This window comes from Lichenostomus cassidix, chromosome 1 (genome assembly GCF_008360975.1).
Source record: "Lichenostomus cassidix isolate B80296 chromosome 1, HeHo_3.0, whole genome shotgun sequence".
Classification (NCBI taxonomy): domain Eukaryota; kingdom Metazoa; phylum Chordata; class Aves; order Passeriformes; family Meliphagidae; genus Lichenostomus; species Lichenostomus cassidix.
In genome coordinates, this window is record NC_139479.1 from 95,232,688 (window position 1) to 95,252,963 (window position 20,276).

The 20,276-nt window shown below is 41.3% G+C and overlaps 1 protein-coding gene across 1 annotated transcript; it reads right to left on the reverse strand.

The window, feature by feature from the left end:
* Positions 1-378: 378 nt before the first annotated feature.
* ZBTB11 (zinc finger and BTB domain containing 11) lies at positions 379-19,559 on the reverse strand. Its single transcript, XM_085072381.1, has 11 exons — positions 19,049-19,559; positions 15,850-16,085; positions 14,938-15,169; positions 12,978-13,780; positions 10,725-10,904; positions 10,009-10,245; positions 9,479-9,623; positions 8,292-8,409; positions 5,571-5,729; positions 4,923-5,098; positions 379-3,596 (listed from the first exon to the last, which is right to left on the reverse strand). The coding sequence occupies exons 1-11, from the start codon at positions 19,356-19,358 to the stop codon at positions 3,064-3,066; spliced, it is 3,129 nt and encodes a 1,042-aa protein (XP_084928507.1). The 5' UTR covers positions 19,359-19,559; the 3' UTR covers positions 379-3,063.
* Positions 19,560-20,276: the final 717 nt, after the last annotated feature.

Consider the following 20,276-nt stretch of genomic DNA (forward strand, 5'->3'; position numbering starts at 1 on the left):
GTGTTGTGGACACCCAAGTCAAGAGAAATAACATCTGAAACAAACCCAAAATGGTTCTAGCTGGGTACCAGGGGGCTGAGCAGATGCCTCACCCACCCAGAGGACTTGCAGCCAAAGCAATTTCAGTCTCAATATACATGGTGTTTCATCAGCACTGTGCTCTTGTGCAGCCATGTTCTGACAGAATTCAGGAAGGCAGTGTTTCCTTTCCTCAATACAAAATAATTCTTTCAGCCCTAAGCAAAAATTAAAAAACAGGCGTTACTAGAACTATTCAGGCCAGACACCTGTCTGTATTTGGAAAGTGAAATACTGAAGAGGAATAAATAATGCTGCAACATGTTCTTTCCCTGGAAAAAAGTTTTCTTGAAAGAGTAATTCATGGCAGAGCTCAGTTTATTTGATGACAGAAATAATCATAACTTTATACATCTAACACTAAATAAAAACAGCAGAATGTACAAATTAAATTCATTATGTACAGGAGTTCACCAGGAATACTTAATGAACGGACACTTCTCATGAAATTTATTTTAAAAAAAAATCAGAGACCAACTGCACATCTGCAGTCTGACTTTTGCAGAAGGGTAGTGAATATCTTAAGTGCTGAAGTCTAAAGAAAAACATAAGGCAACTCCACACATATGGGAACAGCAAAGCCCAGAGCGACACTCCCTAGTTACCTCACGCTGTTCTGAAAAGGTAAGGCACAGCATGTTAGGAAAGGGGTGCCACAACATTCAGCTCTGACATTCCTGGCTGAATCTTGTTTAGAAAACAACCTTTTGTCATTTGTTTGGTTGGTGGTTGTTTTTAAACAGCACATCATTGAGTCAGTACAAGCATTTTGACAATGGATAAGAAGGCTCTGAAATTCAGATTCACTTTCACTTCTTGGACAAATAAATAAATGCACCAAAGATTAAACTAAGGTGCTGGTAATATTCTTTTTTGTAAGGTAACACACTAGATATACAAATAATGTTCTAGCACTATTTACAGCTATTTTTCCTTGAACATGTCTTCATTTAGTAATACATAATTATTTGTAGGATACAAACATTGAAATAAATTTTCAAGTTTGCCTAGTGCTCTTTTAAATATTTTTTCATCATAATGGCAGTACTTTAATTTTAAGCAGGATGGCTATCTCCAGATTCTTTACCATAGAAAAATTCATGTTACAGCTAGCAGTAATTTTTTTCTTAAAATTCATTTTAGTTTTACTCCACTTCATAATTAGAAAATAATACAATTGTAAAGGGCTGCGGGATATATAAATAACTACATTACTTCTCTGAATAAGACCCTGACTTCTGAAATAGGCATTTACAAATTAATTTGGATCCAAGACAGCAACTCAAAAATTTTCAACAACTGCTTATCTACAGAATTGCAAAGTATAAAAAGAACAGTCCATTCTGTAGCTTAGTAGACAGATATCCACATAGTTAAATAAGATGAAAACTGGAAATACTAATTCAAATGAGGTGGTTACTTTGCCACAGGATTTACCTAAATTTTGTTCAGTGGATCTGTTTCACAGGTAGCACAGAGTTACACGCAGGTCACTTTATGAAGTTTATCCTGCAATATTTCCGGTTTCTGGCTGCTCAGGTATCTTGCTGCTGTCCAAGTCAGGAAATATGTGACAGTCTACAGAACCCCTATAGACTGAGAAGAATTTAAAGACTACAGCTGTGATTGTTTACATGCAAAGCACTTTCAGTTACCTTGACAGACATGCTGCTTGCTTAAAAAGCCACGCAGCAACCAAGGAACCCACACCTTGTAGCGATTAAGATGTGCCCTGTTTGTGGCATTAAAGCAGGGACATGGAAACCTGGGCCAAGCACAGCTGTCATTCACACTTGCAGAAAAACTCAGGAAGGATTTTTCCAGCTATGTGGTGTAACACAACTGTATCAATTGGCCCTAGATGTATTTTTCTTAAAGCAGCAGTAATAAGGACTTATAGAGATCCTGGTAATTCTGAGACAACTCTAATTTTTACCCCACACTAAGAATTTCATATTTCTCTACCCTGATATTGCCATGTGTCCTGCTTGGGAATTTGCAAGGTTCCTTGTTCCTATACGATACAAGACAAGATCAGTCCATAGCTAGCTGGAAACTAGCTCAGTTCCCAAAGAAGTGTGCTATTAGACCTTTTTCATTTGACAGTTTCTACATCAAATGTAAAGCAAAATTAGAAGCATCCATCATCAGGCTGCCCGCTTTGGGTACATACATCAGTGCTGGCAACAGCTTCCAAACAAACATCATTGAGCCAAATGTAGCTGTGCACAGAGGCTGCAGTGTAAGCTCTTCCCTTACAAATGAAAACAAGTGTCCCTGTGGTGGGCTGGCCTCTGCTCAACTTAAATTCACAACCTTGGAGAACCACTTCCTCAGACTTCAGCGGATCCCTGCCCATTATCTATAAAACATTTTACAGCATTTTGCTGAACCTTGGACCAGCCACCGACACACCTGGAATTCAAATAAGTTCTTCAGAACTGGGATTCACTAACTGCCAATGGTGCATCTGCCCAGAGAAAAAAGCTTCAGTTTTTCTGTTTGCCACATGAAGCACAAGCTACACAAAGCATTCTACCACCTCCCTTGTCTTGGGAGTAAGCAGACAGAATCCAATAAAGGTAATTTGCTCATAAACTTGATGAAATGCACATTGTAACGAACAAAAAAGCTACCAATAGCTGTGCATTTCTAGTTTTTACTGCAGCCTTTTTATATGTTTTTCCTTTTAATTTTTCAAAGTTACAGTATGATACTTACTCCATGACACAAAAACATTATTTCAACCTTTTTATTTTTTTTAAAGTTATGGCCAATGTAGAAATCTTAGCTTTCAAAGCCTTTGCCCACACTGGAGTATTGGAACTTTTTCCCTCTAATGTGTGGGGCAGTATTCTGTCATCACAACATTCAGTACTGAGGATTAACCATTTGAAAACAGGCATCACTGAAAGCCTCAAGCAACCTGGTAAATAGTTGGCTCTCACAAGTTACAGAACCTTACCCTTCTTGCTCTCTCAAATACTAAATTGACTCTGTCGTTGTTACATGGGCCACTTCTACTTCTACGGTTTCAATGGCCTGTGTCACTTCAGCCATTTTCTGTCCTTGCTGTTGTGCCAATACGTAATTTACCACCTGCATGATGCTTTGGTCAGAAAGGGTCGAGACTGATGTACATTCCTCAGTAGCTGCAACTGCTTCGATGGCTTCGAGCGTCTCTCCCGTCACCACCACAGTCTCACCCTCACCGGCACCAAAGCTGATCTCGGTCTCTTGCTCCTGCATGTCTGACGCTAAAATGCTGATGGCGTGTTCCACCTGCGTGCCCTGGTTGTGAAACTGAAGAGTATCTTTTTCCAGCATGATCTTGCAGGGGATGTAGTCCCTGTGGAACTTGGTCATGTGCTTGCGCAGGGTGCGCGCGTCGATGTATGCCTCGTTGCACACGGGGCACACGTAGGGCCGCTCCCCGGTGTGCGTGCGCACGTGCCGCTTCAGGGAGCGCGCGTCCGCCCACGCCACGCCGCACGTCAGGCACTCAAACGGCTTCACACCTGCTCCAGGGGGCAAAGCAAGGCACGGGTGACACACAGCTCAGCAACATCCATCAGCCAGCATGGTGAGAGACAACAGCAGTAGGAAAGAACAGCAGCAATACTGTGACTTCTGCCATGTAGGAGAGAGATCCTGTTCGCCATTTCTGTATAATGACTTAATGCAAGCATAATGCATTCAATGGTGAGATTTTCCACAAGTGCCCAGCCCAAACCAACACTCTGCATTAAAAGGAATCTTGAAGTTTTTAAAAGTAGTTTCTTCCTTATTTTAAAGTGCACAATGCTTAATCGAATTCTAGTAATTTTTTTTGCTGGCGGTGCCTTTCTGAAGTCGTGCGTCACTTCACAGAATTTGTCACTCACATTTCTAGTCACCCTTTGCTTCTGTAAATCCTTCTGTATACCTACAGCTTTACCCCTCCTCTTCCACACTGCATCTATTCAAATACAGCACCTGATGTTTGTATGATCATATTTTCCCTCATAACACCTGAGTTCTGTGGTCTGTAGTGTCTAACAGGATGTGTGGGTGGTGACAAACACATCTCACTACTGGCTTTTCCTCTGTGACAGTCACTGTAGATTTAGGCTAGGTACCTACTAGAGGACACTTTCTCTGTTCAGAAACAAACATAACATCTCTATTTCAATACTTTAACAGCTGTCAGATTTAGTTGTAAGAGATTTTTAAAAGGAGACATACTTAAAAGTGGGTTTTGCCCTGAGAAAGGAGACTACAGACTCCCAACACAGCTGAAAGAACCAAATACTCAAAAATCAATTTCATACTTTACATCTAAAGTAAAAATGCACATACTTCTTTAACAAAAATATAAAATATTTTTGTATTTTCCTCAATCATCATACAGTCTAATGCTTGTCATAAATCAAGAAGTTAATCAGTTTCCAACATTGGTCCTTTTTAATTTTTTTTCCAAATTTATGCCAATCATTCTATCTGAAGAGTATTTTGTTAACTGTGTGCACCTTTGAAAATGGAGAATGTTTTAGTGCATCCAATTCTTTGCCAGATTTACCCCTCTTAATCACTTGTAAAAAGGTTCCTCTTCTATTCAGGTTCTGAGGACAAACTGGCACAGTCCCTGTGTGTGACTGGAGTTTTAGGAAGACCCCAACAGCAACTTCTGGGAATCACTGGTAGCAAGCTTACCAAATGAGGATTTGCATAAAACTGGTGAATCTGTAAAAACTCCTCCATGTCTTGCCAGACATGACGCACACAGACTCAAGGAAACAATTACTCCTTTGTCCATCATGTTTTTAGGGGTTGAGGGATATCATGACTAGTTGTGTTCTACATACCTTCATGATTGTTCATGTGTCTCCTGTATTCCCGGAGCTGTGTGAATTTTCTGCCACAGTGCTCACAAACTCGTTCCAGATTTTGTTTTGCTCTTCCTTTTTTACCATGTGTGGCTTTCTTTACATGTCTTCTGTACAAAGCTTTCTCATAAAATTCTTTTCCACATACATTACACCTAAAATGTATTAAGTGAGACATCTCTTAAAACCATTATTGCATGCTTGTGTTTTTTAAACCAAAATGCACTTTAATTATGGTAGGCAAAGTTTAATAGGAATACTTTCTCATATGGCAAGTTATTCCATAATTAGAAGTAATACTATTGGACTGAACTACATTTTCTCTTATCCACAACCACAAAGCTTCCACTTACTCTTCTAAAGAAGTGAAATCACATACATTTCTAACTTCATTGATTATATTTATCCTCTGACTTCATACGTCTTAGTGCTGGCACTGTGTCCCAGGTCAGCAGCTAACCCACTCTATTTAAAGTCACCCACCCATTCTGAAGTACTCAGACTGCAGTCACCGTCAATCCATTGGTACTTTCAAGTGGACTAGGCAATTCCTTCTTGGCTGGGTGTGGATCTCTATAACCTCACTTTGATTAGTATGTTTTATTTGGTAAATTAATTTCCTCTTACCTATAAGGGTCTGTGACAGAATGAGACTTTACATGAGAATACCAGTCCTTCTTCCAGCTGTAACATTTTCCACAGAACTGACACTGAAATGGCTTCACACCTAAATGTTTATTCATATGCTGCCGAAGATCCCGAGCTTCGTAGAAACTCTTGTCACACCTGTAATAGTGAAAATTTTAGCATCTCATACAAGAAAGGCATTGATTTCAAGGGCACTGCAACCCTCTTTTATAATGGCAACTGAAGGCTTTATAACACCTACTGCATCATCAGTATCTATTTAAAGCACAATCCCATTCTAAAGTAGAAAAAATTAGAAAGAACAGCAGCTTATTTGGAAGCCTGGAATAAAACTTGAGGACCTCTGAAACACTTTTGTCTGTTATGAGTAACAACATTCTTTGTCTTATTTTAATGGAGAATAATCAAAGGCAAACCAACTGGGAGACATCAGAAATTTGTACTGTCCCATACAAACATATGAGGACAATAACAGCTGCTTCTTCCTTTAACCAGAGGACTGACACAAAGATAACTGGAATTTGTTGTTTTTAATGCTCAAATGTAGATTCTTCTTAGAAATTAAAACCACAAATTCATAATCCTGCAAGAAAGCATCTGAAAGTACTGATACTCATTCTTTAGCTAGCTGCTTGTACACATGTAAACCTAGGCAAAGGTTTTCCTTCATTTATACTTTGCCATGGTATCATTATACAGCTCCTCTTGGTATGAAAACTAGAGTTTGGTCCAATCAAAAATATGGTTTCTCCCTTTGAAAAAAACATCTGTTGCTCATCTCTCTCTCTTCCTCATGTAACAACATACAGCTGTATGACTCAAGAAAGCACAGAGGCAGAGCAATGCCAGCAAGCAAAGGTGGAGGATTCAACTCCTATGGATAATCAATCACTGGAATGAGGGAATTTCAGAATTCACAATATCCAATGGAATCTGAAAATGAAAAAAGCTTCCATACAGGCACAAATCATTTAATATTACATTGCCTGAATAATAGGCATTCTGGAGAGGGAAAAAAAATTTCTTTGCTTTTGAGGAAAAAAAAAAAAAAGGGTAAGAGTCCTTCAGACACCCAAACACTCTCCTCCTCCTCCTAGGCTGGAAAATCTGATTGCTTCAGTTCAAATGGGGCTCTCAGGGATCCTCAGTTTGCACATCCACATCCAAAAGTATCACAAAGACCCCTCAGGGGCTTCAATGGGATTGGCACAATGGTGCTCTCTCCTCAAGGACTGCGTATTTGGAAAATCCATTAGAGAAGTAAAAAACTCAAGCAACCACCACCCTCTAACACTGTCATGCATTACTGCAATTTAATGAAACATATACTTCACTGGGAAACTTCCATGAACATTTTAGGAATATACCTCATGTTCAGCTTTGCTCAGCTAGGCCAGAAATTAAAACTGAAGCCTGACAGGGAGGTTTCCATTCCAAGCCACCAAACTAAAAAAACTATAGTCTGGTTATTGCCTAGTGAAGCTCTCTAAACCATTTGTGACAACCTGAATTATATCCTTAGGAGAGATTTTCGCTGCAGAAGCAGCAAGGACTGTGTCTGTTTTGAAGGAGCTGAGGAATCAAAAAATCTTCTGTCAAATTGACCTCTTGCATCCATGGCTCTACTTCCTTGAGTAAAAAAAAATTTATTTTATAAATATATTGCACCTTCAAAAGTAAAATTGCTTTCCCTAGTACGTTTTGTGAAAGTGTCTGTGCACCCTATTAGCTCTATTCTTTGTATTTCTAGAATTAATACTTTTAGCATTAAAAATCACTAAATAAAAACATTGCTGACAGAATTAATGTTAAGTTTTCATAATTTAGAAAGTATTATTTTTGCTAGCACACAGCAACAGTTTAAACAATTCTTTAGATTATTGCTTTCTTTAAAACCTTGAGTTGCTCCAGGCAATCATGCAAATTGTACCACTCCTCTCAAAACCTGAGACATCTTCCCAGGGACTTCATTGTGAGTTCCAAAACTAAACATTATTTGTCCATCTGCAGGTCACTTCAAAGGTTCCCTATAGTCTGCCTGGTCATGGAATAACTGTCTATGCTTTGCTAATGCACTTTCCAGTAAGTTTCTGCTTAACTGAAGTCCATAATGCTATTATTTAAATAATAACAAATGCTACTAGTAATTTTAAAAAATGCTATTTTCTGCAATATTCAAGTGGTCATATATATTTTATAATCAAGAGAACTGCAGCAGTCAGTGAGTCTCAGTTTGCAATGTTCCTGCACAGCTGTTTGCTAAACACAGCATGTACTGCACTGCACACAAGTGCAGGACACTGCAGGCTCTACAGGACATCTAATCAAACTGAAATCAGCTATCACACCAAAAGAGAGCAACACCAGGCTGAAGGCCCTTGGCCTATGAAAACTTTACACTCTTATCTGTCCTACAAAAAAGCTGTAAACCCATATAGCTACTGATTACAGCACCAATTACAGTGCAAACACTCAGAGAACAGCTGTATGAAACTAGAGCTAGGTAACAGTTTAAAACCAAGCTTTTGCACTCCAGTATATGTATTTACAAAAATGCATTTTTTATTCTTATGCTTTACAAATCTTATCCCAGACCAATGGAACAGTTTTACACTTCAAGGAGTTGTTTTAAATCTTGAAAATTATTAGGATCATTAATGCTAAAAAAAGCCCACCAAAACCACCCATCACCTGACTTACTGAGTGCACTGATATCCACGAACTTCAGGCTTTGGCTGATGTTTCTTTATGTGTTTACTGAGTCCTGATGCCCTGTGGAAAGATTTTCCACAGATGGAGCAAAGATACTTGGATTCCCCTGATAAAAACAAAACAAAGTATGTTACCAGCCAGGCATGCATTTCTCTGGAGTGCTTTGTCAGACAGGTTTTTAATTCATATATAATTTATCTTAAGTAATCAGAGCAGTACTACAAAGAGAAGTTGCTTTAATTACAGACTGATGGAATTTTTAAGTGTATTTTGTATGTGCTAATGTAAAAATACACAAAGGAGGGAGTAGCAACTCTAAACTACTTTATTTCACGTTTTTAAACACAGGTACATCATTGCAGCCACAAACTAGTCATGAAAAGTGAGCAGCTTAAAAACCTGCCCTCTTCTGTGAAAAAATCCCACAACTGCCTGTGTTTATGTATTATGCAACCTCTTCAGCAACACAGCACTGCTTATGGATTATTGCTTATATCTTGCATTTGTGGAAAAACACCTTAAAAGAAAAGTTTCTGTTCCAATCATCTGTGTAGGAGTGATGACTACTAATATAAATTCCTTAATTTCAGGAAGAAGTTGTCCTAACTGCAATATCTCTCTTGATTCTGCCCAGCCCAGAAAACAAGAAACAGACTACTTTTACACGTCACAATTTTAAAACTCTGCTTCTATTAAATTATTATATTGTCATCTTTCACATGCTAACATCTTTCAAGACACCAGGCCTTGTAAAATGTCAGTATTCTTGCAGGAAATCTTGTAGAACACATATGGAGATTCTGAAAGATTTAACTTAGCATGTTCACCTCTAAAAGGACAGACTGGAAGTGTAAGTGTTCTAGAACATTCCAGCCTGTTGCCTGTTTTCTGTTTTGTTTAATTGACACGATACAGGCATTAAATATGTACATAAAGCCACAGGAACAGACCAACCACAATTCCCTGTTCCTGTACAGAACATTTGCATAATAACATTAAACTATGGTAAAACAGCCTCAGAAAATGATCACTTACCTCTATCTCAGCTGCCTGACCAGAAGAAAAAGAAGAAACTACCACTTATTTTCTACAGAGTTTCTTTGACACTGAAGAACAATGTTAAAGTTCAGCAGCATACAATAGCCAGGTAAAGGATTCCCTTTCTCATCACTTACCTGTATGAATGCTCATGTGTTCCTGAAGACTTCTTTTTGTGACAAAAGACTTTTCACACAAGTCACACTTGAACTGTTTCTGTACTTCATGGAGAGCTAAGTGCATTTTTAATCCATGCTTATACGTAAAGGTCTTTCCACAAACCTAAAAAAATCCATACGTGGTGGAATAGGACAAATAAAACTAATTATGTCATAGGTGTTTAATTTCAAACAGAACAAAACCTGTATTTCTTGGGAACTAGGATGGCCAAGCCTGTGATTTTGCACCAGTGACAGAACTGGTCTGTTAAAAAAAGAATACTCGAGGGAAGACATTCTTTTAGACACGAGAATATGAACTTGCACAACTCAAATTCCTTCTAGTTTTCTCACTCTTGGACTGCAAGCAATTTCATCATGAATGCTGCAGTGGTTTTCCCTATTCTGAAGTGACCAAGATTACCACAAATTTTAGGGCAAAGCATCAATACCAAAATATTGGTAACAGAGAACACGACTAATCTGATTAGAGAGCAAAAGGACTTTACCTTGCATGCATGGGGTTTGACACCTGTATGTTTAAGCATATGTATTCTGAGAGAATAGAGCTTAGGCAGAGTTCTCCCACAGATGTCACACACGAATTCCCGTTTGGTTCTGCCCTTCACTGAGGACACGCCTGTCCCCTCAGCACCAGGAGCTGCGGCCGCGGTTTCTGTCTTCCGGGTGTGCCGCACCAGATGGGCTCGCAGGGAGGCACCGTACTGGAATTCTTTCTTACACAACTGGCAAAGAAAATATTACAACTTTATTCTGTGTGTAACACTCAGAGTTATTTTTTTAAAAAAGTATGTAAGTACAGTAATATGATTAGTTAAATCTATAATCAGACTCCAACAGCCATTTTGCCTCAGGTTAGTTAATAGTTGTAAATTTCTATTTTATGGCTACTGATGGAACCACTCATCACTTCCCAGTGAGACTAACTTTCCAGTCTAATCTAAACACAAGTTTCCTGGTAGGGCTAAAAACAAATCCCATGCTAGCACTGTCTTGAGCACCAGTCACACAGTACTGTCAGGCCAAGTGGCTGCACCCCATTCTACCTCACCCCATCCAGATCAAGGTCTGAAATTCGTAAGGAAAATAGATATATGTACCAAAAAAGGCAAGAAAAAATAATTACTAATATCATTACTGAATTAATTTTCATAAAGAGGAGGTTTTACAGCCAAAAAACCCCCCAAACAACCTCTCAACTTACTGGACATTTATATTCTTTAGATCTCTCATGTTTCAGTGTGTGCATTATAAGTGCATAGCGCCGCTGGAACACCATTCCACACTCAGTGCATTTGTGCTGAGCTTCCACTTCGCTATTTTCCGTGGTGTCTCTTTTGGGCTGTTTCATTTTCTTCCCTCTTTGTACCAGCTTCATGGCAACCTAAGTTGGAAAAACAGAACCCCTGAATGAATTTTGCTGCACAGTATTTCATACCTCATCTGAAAGTTTGTAATAAAAGCTGATGTTTGTGTGTTGCTGTAATACCTCGTAATTTTGCTCAACTGACTTAGCTCCTAGAAAGTTACCTCATTTCAGTTCATCACAAAACTACAGATCTCACAGTGAGTGCAACACCATTCTTGTTTTAAAACCATAAACTGATTATATTGAAGGTCCTGCAGTGACTTACCAGTTCAGGGACAACAAATTCTTCAGCCCTGACTAACTGCCTAAGTGACAGCCAAAGGATAGTTAAAAAGAATCACTGAGTACTGCCAGACACAATTTCTATCATGTTAAAAGCCTTCCAACTTTCCTAGAGATTTTCTATCTAGGAAAAAGGCTCTAGTGGTTTTTTATTAGACAGTATTGGCAGTGCTACCTGGAGCTGATAATCTCATCTTCCGTTGTAGAAACCTGCTGTCAAATTCTTTAAAAGCCAAACTGTAAGTGATCAGGTTGAAATGTCCTGTACCAGGCATCTCCCCTTTGGGTTTCTCAGAATAAGGCAAGGGAAGAAAGTACAAGCATCTCCATTTCTTCATCATGTTCTCCCAACAAGTGAGGTATCTAGCAGTTTTTGAAAACATGCCAGCCCCTTCCATGCCTCTGAAAACCAAACAAACTCAACACCAAAAAAACCTTTAAATATATTTCTTTAAATTTTGCTAGGGCTCTGAAAACTTATGCAAACTCAGCTAAATTGTGAAGCCACAAAAATAATGTTGTTCAGTATATGATTAGTAAGAGCTTGCAAAATAATTAATTCCTACAAAACACACCTCACCTCCAGTATCTCTATGCCAGGTGAAAGTACTGTAATTTAAATCTGCTGCATTTTTCCTGCAATCTCTTTCCTGTCATTCTCTCAGCATCAAAACTGGAAACTCAGAAGAATGTCTCCTTCCCAAAGCTTATAAGACATCCAGTGCCATTGGGGGAAATTGTAGGATGCATGAGACAAAACACTAAAAGCTACAAAACAAGTTAGGAAAGCAGAAACCTATTCTTGAGTCCAACTACCAGCAATCATCTAAATCAGTTTCTTTTTTCCATAGGTCTGTGGACCTCATCTGTCAAGGAGCCGGATTTAAAAACTGCAAAATAAATTAACAGGAACTATACCCAAAGGTAAATATTCCCCCTCCTAAAACAGAACAAACCCTTGGCACTCTCCAACCAGTATAAATAGGTTGCTCAAGTAACATCTGAGCGTTAAACTGTCCATGTGTAAAAAGACACTAATGCTACAGTTTCTATCTACAAGGGTGTTGTAATGGTAACAAATTATTCCCCTGTGCGTGGGACTGGCGGCTCTAGTATGAAAAACTCTCAGGACTCTCCTGGAAATTGACAGTCCTTCAGAAGACTTTGCTAACATGCAGTGAAGTGCAATCTGTCATAAACCAAATAAATGAATGCTCAGTGAGATAAATCTCAACTATCCATTGGCACTGAAAGAGGAAAGGCTCTCAAAAAGAATAGAGTAATAACACTATTGCATTTAAAAAAAAAGTAATTTGAACTAGTTCAATTATTAAACATTTAGTATGTCCAAGTGCTAGGATTTTTAACACCAGTGCTCTTTGAACCTTTTCTTAATTGACCCCAATCTGAAGGCAGCAGGACTGCATTATTGTGATTCATGACTATATTTTAAGACCCACATACAATATCAAATTTTTCATTCCCAATGCTCATTCAAGTCAGAACAAATGTAGGATCTCACTTCTACAGTTGATAAATATGTGTCAATGACTGATATACACATGAGCTAGCTAAGAATTAAATTCACAGATCATTAAGAATTTTGGGAAGATGATAAAACTCCTGTTCAACTGTAACAAGCTGTGAGAAGATACTCAAGCAAGGCTGTGGTCACTGAGCATTCTAAAGACTTCCAATATGGAAGGAATACTGATGCCAAGTCAATATTTTTGGGATTTTGTTTACACAACTGTCACAGCTTAGATGTTACTTTGGTAACTACAGACCTAATGACAGACAGAATACCTGCTGTACTGCAGATTTAGGATTTGTCTTTCTATTCTGCAGTTTTTTTTCAATTCCTTTATGCAGTCTGATGTATCCCCCCTCAGTGACGGAACGCTGGCGAAGTTTGCTTTTGTAAGTATCATCCTGGCTGGAAGTGAGGCTTTCTGGCTGCGAAACGGAGCTGCTCTGCTTGTTACTTGTTTGCTTGAGTGTCTCTGAGGAGTCTTCCGAAGCAGTGTCCACATGTGCTTTATCACTTTCATTCTGAACTGTCTCAATTTCCCCTTGACTCTGTGTGTCCATGGCTTCCACAGCCGACGGCGCAGTGCTGAGTCTGCTGTAGAGGCTGTTTGAAATGCTCTCCACCAGCTGGATCTTGATGTAATTTTCAGTTGTTTCACACTGTTCCACAGGCTTGGAAGGATCACCCACAGTGGTCCCCAGAGGCTCTGGGTGCAGGAGGTTAGGCTGGGCTGCTGCCGCCTCCTCTGTCCCAGCAGAGGAAGGAGCTCCATTCACAGCTACTGGCACTTCACTGGCTGTGAGCTTAGGTTGCTCAACACCATCCACAGGCTGCATCTCAGCTGCAGCCTGCTCTGCTAAGTTTTGTGTTGACTTTACTGTTTGAATATCTCCCTTTTGGTACACTGTAATTTGTTTCTCTTCCATCTGTTTGTGCACATTCTCACAGATTTCAAGGACCTCCGACATGAAGAGATGCCGGGCGAGCATGGCCACTTCTGCCATACTACAGAAGTCAAATGTTAATTCTGAAGTGTAAGCAAATTCCAATAAAGGCAGGAAACTGGACTTGCAGAAACCTACCAGGAATAAAACAAGATATTAGAGCAAACACTGATGACCCAGAATTATACCAAAATATCCCATGATGAATACAACAGATCATTTTTGATACAGTTAAGCCTGAAATTTAGAGCAAAACACAGTTGGAACTATCACTGAAGGCCCTTTGCTGGGACTCAGTTAATTGTCATTTACACTAAAGCTTCCTCCTCATGTAGTTTCTATGTCTAAGTAAGCCCAGACAACTTTTCCAATAACTAAGTAGAACCAGTACTACTTAGGTAGTTTCACAATAAAATTCTGTGATGAATGTTTCAGGATGCTGGGAGAGCCACAATACTTTTGGAGCAGATTAATTTAACCAAAGTCTTTCTGGACCTGCTACAGTCAGAAAGTACTCAAGTCTTAAGTAACAAGTGATGTGGCAGAAAAATAAGACCAGAAAGTAGCTATTAAATATTATAAAGATATGGATATATAGATAGAAATGCTTAAACATAAGAATTAGGTATAATTTTCCACACTTGTATAAATAGTAAATCAAATATTTAATTTGGGAAACCTTCTGGACCATTCTATTAGAAATTCATTGTTCATGCATGTCTATTGTTCATGCACAGACAGACAGTTAATAAATTAGAAAGCAATGCAGAAGGCATATACTCTATACAGTATTCTTCATCCCTACAAAGCCACTTTTAGAACATTTATTTTAGAATTGTCTCCTATCTTTAATGTATCAGGTCTGAGAAATAAGCAGACATATAATTCTGCTTCACAGAACTATCAAACAATTTAACATTTGTTAAGCTAAACAGCTCTCCAAGCAGCTTGTCAACATCCCCACTTGATGTATTCAGGCATTTGATTTTGTTCCCTTTTAAATGTTTGTGACTAATACAAGGAGGAAATATGCCTAAGCAAGGTAAAAATCCATCAAAAGCTTCTCAGAAATTTTTAAAATAAATATCACAGTCCATGGAAAATCAGATTAGGCAAAATCAGAGTGATCACTTTTGCATTAAGACCCACACAAAATACTTCTAGGTTAAGAGAGAAAAAGCAAGAGAAAAAAAATCTGGTTATCTTCAACACTCAAAAAAGACTGAATTAAATACTGTACACCTTACTTAGGATATTAAAATTTCTAGCCATGAAACCCACAACAATTCACCTGACAGATCCACTACAGCTTCATGACTAGTGACAGCTCCCTTTTCAATGAAGAGCTCTCGGAAGTACTCGCTGTTGGCTGCCAAGACAGATTTGTGAGCTTTGTACTCCTCTCCTTCAATCAGCAAAGTCACATCACAGAACTGATTGGAAAGCCTCTGCTGATTCAGTTGGTTTAAGACTGACAGACAATGTTTGGAAGATGACTGCTTCACAAGGCCCTTACTGTCAACCTGTCATAAACAACATTATGAGAACTTCATTACTTTTAGATTGTGCCTTTTTAAGCATTCACACTGAAACACAGAAAAGGATTATTTTCTGCACCCATACAATCAGTTAGAGCCTGTAGAATATAAGCTTAACTTTACTATTGTTTTCTTTCTTTAAGTTTCACCCTCCCTCCAAACACAGTTAAAACAGACAACTGGAAAAATGGGAAGATACATTCAAACAGTTCTGTGACTGTATTTTTCTATGCTACAGTCTGAAACAGTTTCTAAATTCAAGTGTCTTTACATGCATGTGAGCCTGCAGTTATGAACATGAATTTTATATATCAGTATTGCATCATTTATTAAGGAAATAATAAATATTTCAGATATACAGCCCACAAATATACAGCCCACAAGAATCTTGTATGTGATGTTTTACTACTGGCAATTTTGCCATTCATTTTATCTTAGATTCTATATGCACAATATATAGGGTGATTTTATTTCCCAATAATGATGTACTATAATTAATTTAATGACATCTATACCAGTAACCCATTTCACATATTCAATATCCTTGGCAAAATGTATATTGTCTTATTATTACAAGATTATCACAACAATGGAAAATAACTACATGACTGAGAATGTAGTAACAGATAATTCAAATCCATTCAGATGTAAACAATGGTACTTACAAATACAAGCTCATGCTTTGCTATTGGCTTTTTCTTCAAAGGCTTTGGGGATGCAGCTGGGATTGATGCTGTGTTACTCAATTCATCATCTGTTTCATTAATGTCTTCTTGAGATTTTGCATCCAGTCCTAGTTCTTCCAGCATTTCAGAAGGATCTGAGAGAGATCTAGAGCGATCTAGCTTTTCCTGGCACTTGCTGCATTCTTTAATGTAATCTTTAACCTGCTTAAGAATACCTAAGAAAAATTAATGGAACTTGATTAGGCTTCTAATCTCAATTCAACTTACCTTAAACACATAACTAAATATGTAGGTGATTAGCAAAACATTGATTATTAGTAATCAAAAATATTACATACTAACCAAGAAAACTGAAGTCAGTCACCTACACTCTCCCTCTCTGACTCATTAGTACCAGTTTTGATTCTCTCACACTATTGCATACTACTGTTGTGACTACTGTTAATTTGAGATAGAACATTGAGAATGTTACTACATCAAACGAACCCATCTAAGATTTTAAAGTCTAGAAAAAAAATTGTGATATTTAGACATTTAGCCTAATAATCCCAAGATAATGAAAACTGTAACATAATCCTGCATTTAGCCCACGCAAATGGCTTGCTCTTACTGAATAGGACAAGAATTGGAAGGCTCACTTAAGGGCTTTGGCAAAATTGGGATCAACTGTGTTCTATGCAATGACACTAATATGTATTATTAACATTGATTTAAATCACTTGCTTACAATTTTGGAATTTAAATAAATCAATTTCCCACCAGTACTTCAACCAGTGGAACCAAATACAAATGACAAGACCCAAGAAAATGGCCTGAATTTGTGTCAGGGGAAGTTTAGTTTGGGTATCAGGAAGAGGCTCTTCACCCAGAAGTTAGTCAGGCACTGGCAGATGCTCCCCAGGCAGTGGTCACAGCACCAAGCCTGACAGAGTTCAACAAGCCTTTGGACAATGCTCTCAGGCACAGGGGGTGACTCCTGGGGATGGTCCTGTGCAGGGCAAGGACTTGATGATCATTGTTGGTCCCTTCCAACTCAGCACATCCTATGATTCCCTCATTCTGTAAATAATTTTAGATATTCAACAGGTCCTAAGCCCAGGGTCCTCTTCTAGATACCAAGGCATTTTCCATGCATGGCTTTCAATCCAAGTTCATTTTCTTCACTAGGACAATATAAAAGCACACATAGCAGCTGGGCCTCTATAGCTCAAAATCCAGCACAGCTCAAAAGCTTTGCTGACACAGACTTAGACCTGCTTGCTCACACCTTGTCAGAGCATGACATGCATTATCATTACAAACATATCTCCAAGGATCAGGAAAACACAGGCTTAAGGCAACCTAAGACATTCCAGCCCAAGACATTCATGCCTATTTCAAACATTTGTACATTTCTTTAAATTTCATCTGCAGTCAGAGCTAGACAAGACAGGAGGTCTCTGGCCTTCAAACCACATTTCTAACACCCTTCCTGGTCCTGGGCCATACTCCAGGCCATTGCCTCCCAGTTACAGACCAGACACACACCAGGCTGATGCCACCTCAGGATGACAACTGGGGCAAAGCTGCTGTCCACTAGCAGCCAAAGAGTACTGTAATGGCAGGAAAAACAATGTTTTAAAGGAGACACAGGTAAGAAACACAATACCTGAACTGAAAGCATGGAATGAATTTTAGTGTTTTCAGTGCAGGAGAAGTAAGAGAATATACAGTGTGCAAATAAAGGTGAAAAGTAAGATCAAAAGAATATAGAATGCCCTCTCCTGGCAAACAGAAGCCACGCTGAGGCCCATGGAAGAAGTTTCCAGCACAAGATGAGAGTAGATGCCAGAACAGTCCAATGTTGGGCAGACAATGAGAATGCAGATCCAGGCTAGGAAGGAAACCACCACCCAGAATGGATGTATCAGCTCTGAGATGCCAAATCCTTTTCACATGAAAGGATCTTCAAGTCAATGAGATCAGGACTGGAGGGATGGGCTGCACCTAGAGCAAAACCCCTCCAACTGAAGAGAGGAAAAACTAAAGCTGAAATGACAGACTCACTGAGGGATGAAGAAAATAAAACAAGGGAAGCAATACAGAAACACACTAGGCCCATGGCAAGTGAAAAGCAGGGTATTTCTTTAATGGATGCCCAGGACTAAAAGTAGAACACCAAATCCTAAGGGAACAAGATGTTAAGTCATTGCCTCAGCCAAAAGCAGCTCCCAAGTGGGAATTACTGCTGTTCATGCATGACCATTTATAACAGCTGTGACATATAAGAATTAGTCTGGTCTTTTTAGCTTCTCATTGCAAGAAAGAGACAAATATAACAATAAATGCCAGGACTGCCAACCACCCCTGGCAGCTGCAGTACTTAACAACGAACACCATCCCGTGCACGGATGAGGTCCAAAGCTAACCCGGGTCATGTGGAATGGGTTATCACCCTATACAAGCGCAGAGGTTGAGGTGTCACTGTCTTAAGCAGGCTGTGTGCTAGACTCGGAGAGGACAGCTGTGCTCCAAGTCTCCATATATTCAAGGTACCGCTAGTGGGTAAGAAGCCCTGGACACTTTGCTAAGCAAGGTGTACTGCGCAGAGTGAGCCCTGCCTCTCGGGGTGTGACACAACCGCACTGCCCACGTGCTTCCAGGTGGCGTTTAAAGGCACTGGTTACTCAGCAAGTGACAGTCCCCTCCTGGTCCCGCCAGGAACGCCACACAGACATCCCTACAGTGCAAGGGAGACAGGGAGCTCCTGGAGCAGGTCCAGCGGAGGGCAACAAAGATAAGTAACGGATTGAAATAATCTCTTTTACAAGGGAAGGCTGAGGGAGCAGGGCCTCATCAGCCTTGACACGAGACAACTGAGAGGGGACCACGTTAAAATGTATAAAATCTAAACACAAAGTATCAGGAGGACCGAGCCAGGCTCTTCCCGGCGGTGCCAAGCAATGGGACAAGGGGCAGAAACTGACGCAGGGGAAGTTCCCTATGAACACGAGTAAAAATTATAAAAGTGGAGTCTCCCTCACTGGAGACATTCCAGACCCGTCTGGATGCAATCCTGCGCCACGTGCTCTGGGATGGCCCTGCTCGAGCAGGGAGGTTGGACCCGCTGTGGGTCACTCTTCCAGCCTCGCCCAGCCCGTGTCTCCGTGCCCCGCAGCCGCCCCGCCGCGGCGCTCACCTCTCCACCAGTACTTCTGCGAGAGCCCCTGCCAGGTCTGCAGGCGGGTGCGGTGCGCGCCGTCGGGCGCCAGGTGCGCGGCGCGGATGAGGCGGGCGCGGCGCTCGGCCTGCAGCACCACCTCCAGCTCGGCGAAGCGCTGCTGGTCGCGCTGCCGCCGCTGGTAGTACAGGGTGCCCCCGCGCACCACGTAGCAGGCGGCGGCCTTGCGGATCTTCCGCTTGGCGTTGCCCTCCGTGCCCGGCGCGTACGGCTCCCGCTCGTTCGTCAGGTACCGCAGGATGGCCAGGTAGCTCTCCTCGCTGGACATGGCGCGGCGGGGGCGCGGGAGCCGCGCCGGGGCTGCGGAGGAGCCTCCCGGGATAAGGGGTTCGGGATCGGCCCCGGCCCGGCGGGAGCCGCGCCCGGGGGGGAACTGGAGTGTCGCGGCCCGCGGCGGCGGGAGGGAGGGAGAAGCTCGGGCAGCAGCGGCGGCGGAAAGACAAAATGGCTGCTGCACAAGCGGAAGTGACGTCAGGCCGCGCGCGCGCAGGAGGGCCCGGGAAGGGGCGGGTGCTCGGGGAAGGCGCTGGGGGAACGGCGCCGCCATCTTGGAACCGGGCAAGGCGGGGGCCGGGCGGGAAGCGGGAGCCGCCATGTTGGAGCCGGGCAAAGGCTGCGGTGCGGAGCGGGTCACGGCGGCGGGAGCCGGGAACGCTCCCGAGTAAATCCCTGGCTCCGAAAGGAGCGGCTTCTGCTGCAGAACTGAGAGATGAGCAGCGTCACCCGTGCCGACCAGGAGCAGCAGCAGCGCGGGTGGGGCGGTGCCGCAGCCACGCCTCGGGGCGCTCAGTGCGCGCCGGTTTATTTGTGAGAGACAAGAAGGAAAACCCTTTAGGTTTCACACCCGTAACAGAGACACGAGAGGCAGGAGCCGCGGCGTGTGGCGCCGGCAAAGCGCGGAGCAGCAACCCTGCCCTGGAGCTGAGCGCCTGCGGGACGCGCCGGGAGCGCCGTGCTCCGCAGAGACACCGAGCAGATGGAGCGGGACTGGCCACAAGCGCTGGTGATAGAAAAAGGGCGTCTGTATTTAGGGTTTTTTTCAGGAGTATTTATTTTATTTTATTTGATGATGGCGGTGGTCAAATACTGGATGGTCAAACACTGGTGGTCAAATCCTAGGTTGCCCTATGTGGAAGCTCTGTCTTTGGAGTTGCATTCAAGACTCAGCTGGATACTAAGCAAGGTG

Excerpts from the sequence above, each read along its gene's own strand:
- ZBTB11 (XM_085072381.1), bottom strand. The coding sequence starts at position 19,358 with ATGTCCAGCGAGGAGAGCTACCTGGCCATCCTGCGGTACCTGACGAAC. Across the intron at positions 13,781-14,937 it reads AGCTGTAGTGGATCTGTCAG|GTTTCTGCAAGTCCAGTTTC; the intron begins GTGAATTGTTGT and ends TATTCCTGGTAG. Across the intron at positions 10,246-10,724 it reads CTAAAGAATATAAATGTCCA|TTGTGTAAGAAAGAATTCCA; the intron begins GTAAGTTGAGAG and ends TTTCTTTGCCAG.